The 4238-nt window shown below is 54.6% G+C and overlaps 1 protein-coding gene across 1 annotated transcript in view; it reads right to left on the bottom strand.

Moving 5' to 3' along the window:
- Positions 1 to 3877, bottom strand: part of MONBRDRAFT_33469 (uncharacterized protein) — a gene marked incomplete at both ends in the record, with an annotated part of 6265 nt that extends 2388 nt beyond the window's left edge. Inside the window, 13 exons of the mRNA XM_001747944.1 lie at positions 39 to 261; positions 380 to 496; positions 623 to 1321; positions 1466 to 1587; positions 1695 to 1934; positions 2027 to 2069; positions 2170 to 2250; positions 2378 to 2440; positions 2524 to 2677; positions 2777 to 2835; positions 2945 to 3187; positions 3330 to 3386; positions 3737 to 3877. Coding sequence (XP_001747996.1) covers positions 39 to 261; positions 380 to 496; positions 623 to 1321; positions 1466 to 1587; positions 1695 to 1934; positions 2027 to 2069; positions 2170 to 2250; positions 2378 to 2440; positions 2524 to 2677; positions 2777 to 2835; positions 2945 to 3187; positions 3330 to 3386; positions 3737 to 3877 — 2242 coding nt within the window. The remainder of the gene's footprint in view (positions 1 to 38; positions 262 to 379; positions 497 to 622; positions 1322 to 1465; positions 1588 to 1694; positions 1935 to 2026; positions 2070 to 2169; positions 2251 to 2377; positions 2441 to 2523; positions 2678 to 2776; positions 2836 to 2944; positions 3188 to 3329; positions 3387 to 3736) is intronic.
- Between the last annotated feature and the right edge of the window lie 361 nt (positions 3878 to 4238).

Below are 4238 nucleotides of genomic sequence, written 5' to 3'. Positions count from 1 at the left end.
CTCCCGAAGAGCCAGCGCGGTGAAGATTTGACGGATACCATCGTCCACGGAGCCCTTCCAGCCCGTGTAAGTTGCATCGGACAGCAGCTTGTAGCGCGTGAAGAAAGCCTCCTTGGCTTCGCGGAAACAAAAGCCCGCGCGGCGGACGCGCACGTTCTCAGTCAAACCAAGGTACTGGACCTGGTGCTTCAGAAGCTCGTCATCCATCATTTTGGGCGCCTTTTGGTGGTTGGGCTTGATGCAGCGCACGTAGCTAGGAATCTGCAACAAAGAATTTTTGAGGCATGATGAGTCATTTCGCATACCTCGGACGCGGTACCATGAGTTAACGATTGCCACGACAAGGCCGCTGCGACAAAGATGGGTCAGACTGAACAACCTTGGTGTTGAGAAGCTCAATCATTTTCTTCATCGAGTCCACAAAGCTCTTGCCCGCAGTGGGGGGTCGCTTGGAAGCGCCAGCCCAAGTCTTTTCATCGCCCTCTGGGAAGCAGGCCTGCGTCACGTGCGTCAAATTGGTGGAATGAGCGAATAAAGCAACCGCTTCGCTTTGGAGTGCGTTTGGTTTGTGATGGGTTAAGAACATTAAAAGAAAAAAAAAACAGATCATGTAGCAACGCACCTTGATCACGGGGTTGGTGCTCTCAAACATGAGGCGGCTAATGTCCTTGAACAGAGTGTCGGTGTTCTTCTCAAGGAAGCCCGTCACGGTATACGACACGGTGCCTGCGTAGTGAACCAGCATAAAGCTGCGCTCAGGCACGGACTTGTCGCCTGGACCTGTGCGCGCCTTGAAGTGCTCGTGTGCCCCAAAGGCGGATGAGAGCTTCTCGAGCCACACGTCATCCGATTTGTCGCCGGGACGAATAGACTCCTCGTCCAGCAGAGCCACAATGCCCTTGGGTCGGCCCTCGATGAGATCACAGATGATTTTGTTGTTGAAGTAATCGATGGGCGTCCACTCGATGCCCTCGGCCAGGTACTCATCTTGCTCTGTCTTGATAACCAGCTCAATGAAGAGTTGTTGCAGCTTCTCGTTGCAGTAATTGATGCAAAACTGTTCAAAGCTGTTGGACTTGAAGATTTCAAACCCGTAAATGTCCAGGCCAATGACAGCCTTGATGGCATTCTGCGGAGCGGCAATGGCCTTGTTGATGCGCTCATAGACCCACTTGAAGAGGCGATCGTAGAGTGCCTTCGCCATGGCGTCGCGAGCATCGCCCGCCTGGGTCGGTGACAGATCAGAAACCACTTGCTGGTTGTTGACGATGACAGTGTTGTGGGTGAGTGCACGATTAAATTGATCATCGGTACAACCCAGCTGTTCGTAGCAAAGAGGCAGGCAGGTGATACGAGTACACGGGTGGTGTGAGGAACTGGCGACGCTGATTTGAAGCAATAAGGCCGGTGCCAATGCAGGGGATGGAGGGCAGACTGCGAACAAGCAGGTGTTTGAATGACGTACCAGCTTGAGCAAGGCTGGATCGACTTTGGTAACCTTGGCACCTTGGCCTTGGGCACCAAACTCAGCTTCACCAAGGAGAATGATGGCGGCAACGGCCGCAAAGAGGGATTCCTTTTCATCAGCTAGGTAATGCAAGGCAGGGGCCAACAGAAGGTCAGCGGAACAATCAGCAGCGCAGCGCCACCGCGATGTGTACCAAACATGTGGCCGGCAGAAGAAACAGACGAACCGGAGAAGCCGATAAAGTCAAAGCCCTGATCCACCTCCTTGAACCAGTTGGCGTCGTTCATGCCAGACACGGAGGTGGATTGTCCTTGGTTGAGATAGCGGTAGGAATTAGCGGCGCCGGTCAGGCCCAGCTGCTTGCCCTTGCCGCTGGCGAGGAGCTGGTAGAAGATGTGAAAGTTTCTTTCACCCTCGCCTTGACGCACCACGCGGGCCTTCTCGAGCAGGTAGGTGGTGATGACACCTGTAGGCAGAGGTCATGCAGGATGCGAAGCACGGGTTCATCAGGGGGGGCTAAGCGTGAGGATAAGAGTCGAGTGATCAAGCGGCACTTACCACCCGACGGATCACCACTGAAGCTGAACTGGATGTCCATGTACTGTGCAGTTTGATTGTGCGCGGGGTGAGTGGAAGAATTAATCTGCCCCCAAACCGACACGAACGTCGCGGCAAAGGGCCCAGACAGAGACAACACGAACCTTGCCAAAACGAGACGAGTTGTCGTTGCGATTGGTTTTGGCATTGCCAAAGGCCTCCAGGACTGGGTTGGTGTTGAGCAACTGTGGACATGTGTTTGAGTCGCGACATGAGCAAAAATGGACGACGAACGCATGCGTGCGATGCCCAATCCTAGAGCTGATGACAAGGCGTCGAAACCATTGCGGAAAAAGGCGCAAGCACCCTCACCTTGTTTTTGACCGCATTCACTTTGTCGCTGCTACCAGACACGGCAGCAATGTATTGCATGATCTAGGCCCAAAAGCGATTCAGTCGGGGACATGTACAAGGTGAGGGTTGGCGGTGAGCTGGGAGCAAGAATGGGCGGGACAAACTTTTTTGCTGCTCTCTGTCTTGCCGGCCCCTGATTCGCCGGAGATGATCACGACCTGATCCCGACCACGATACTTCATGTCATTGAAGGCGTTGTCAGCAAGGGAGAAGATGTGGGGTTTGAGTTTAGGGTCAAAGGCGCTGCGGCCGCGATACCTGCCAGGCACGTGAAGCCAAGGGGTTAGACAGAGCTTTAGTGTTTTTTTAGACAGTTGACGTGGTCGGGCGCACGATCAAGTGGTGAGAGACACGCACTCCTCAATGGTTTTGTCGTCGTAAATGTTGAGGGACTTGAACGGGTTGACGGCGATCACCTAGAGCGGGGATGGACCGAGCTGGATCAGATGACTCGATTGACCCTAGTCCCGCATTGCCGGAGAGGCAGCAGAAGACGAGTTGAAAAGATGATATAGGGTGACGTACGACGTTGCCAATGTATGAGTAGATGATGTCATCGTCGTAGAGCTCTTTGATGTTGTCGATGACGGCTTGCTCATCGACGTTCTGCAAGAGGATGAGATCGTAGACGGCTTGCTGCTTGGCATGGAAGGAGCCGCGGCGGCGCTGATGCACAGACTCGCGGCCAGGGCGAGAGCCCTGCAGGCTGTGACCTGAGCCACGGATCTGCGAGTTGGCTCGCTTCAGTTTTGACGGCGCCATAATGGACTAGCGCAGAGGTACGGATTGGCAGAGCTGGAGAGCGAGCGATGCAGTTGAAACAAGAGGAAGCCACCGGTGAGATGGGGTGTCCATTGGTGCCCGGGGTGCGAGAGGTTCGAGCGCCGATGAGATCGATCATGCCACACACCTGAGTCGTGACGATACAAAACTTGTGTGACACGCGCTGATCGGTGACGGCAGTGGCCTGTGTCGGACGGAAAGAAGGCGCAGTGATCGACGCTGTCAATCGCCTGATGTTGGCAGCTGAGAACGGGAAGAGCAAGCTGAAATCCACACGCAGAGAAAGCCGGGCAGAACAAAAATGAACTGATGAAGATGGGCGGAGGGGGGGGGTAAGAGAGCAGTGATAGGGGTGAAGAAGGAAGGGAGTCAGTCAATGGCACCACCGTACCGAAGCGTACCGAACCGAACCGTAAAATAATGCCCAGTGAATGGATCCGACAGCGTTTGAGGTCCCGCCCCTTTCGTCGTCGTCAACAACAAGCTTGGGGATGATGACTATTTTTCTTCTCCTAAGCACTACGACTACAGTACTACTGTTGTTGGTGGTATAGACACTTGAGCTTGTAGCAAGGCGGGATCGAGGAATAGTCGGCTCGATTGTGGTTGTGGCAGACTGATCTGCTGGCTCGCCAGCGCCTGTTCTGCCCTCGAGCTGCCGTTTGACACACACATATGTATCCGGATGTATTACACAGACGTCCGTAAAGAGGGGGAGGGGGGTACGCGCAGAGCGGACGAGGGAACAGTCCTATCGCTCGCGCGCTTGTGTCACCATCAATTGTAAGACTAGGAGACAGGGAGAGGGAGATTGGGAGACTGGGAGACTGATTCGGTTCCTTTGGAGACTCGGGATTGGAAGACTGGAGGGGACTTGACGGCGATGGCGGCAAAGCGCCCACAAAAGGGCAGCCAGAGGAGCGGGATGGGATGATGGGCACGCGAAGCTGGTCATGCCTGTTGCCTGACGGAGGGCTGGATGGACACTGTCACGCTGTCGTTATTGAAACTTGAAGAATGTCCACACCAGTGGAGA

This window comes from Monosiga brevicollis, genomic scaffold (assembly GCF_000002865.3).
Source record: "Monosiga brevicollis MX1 MONBRscaffold_20 genomic scaffold, whole genome shotgun sequence".
Classification (NCBI taxonomy): Eukaryota; class Choanoflagellata; order Craspedida; family Salpingoecidae; genus Monosiga; species Monosiga brevicollis.
The sequence above is the reverse complement of the archived record's forward strand: the minus strand, read 5'-3'. Positions and strand labels throughout refer to the sequence as shown.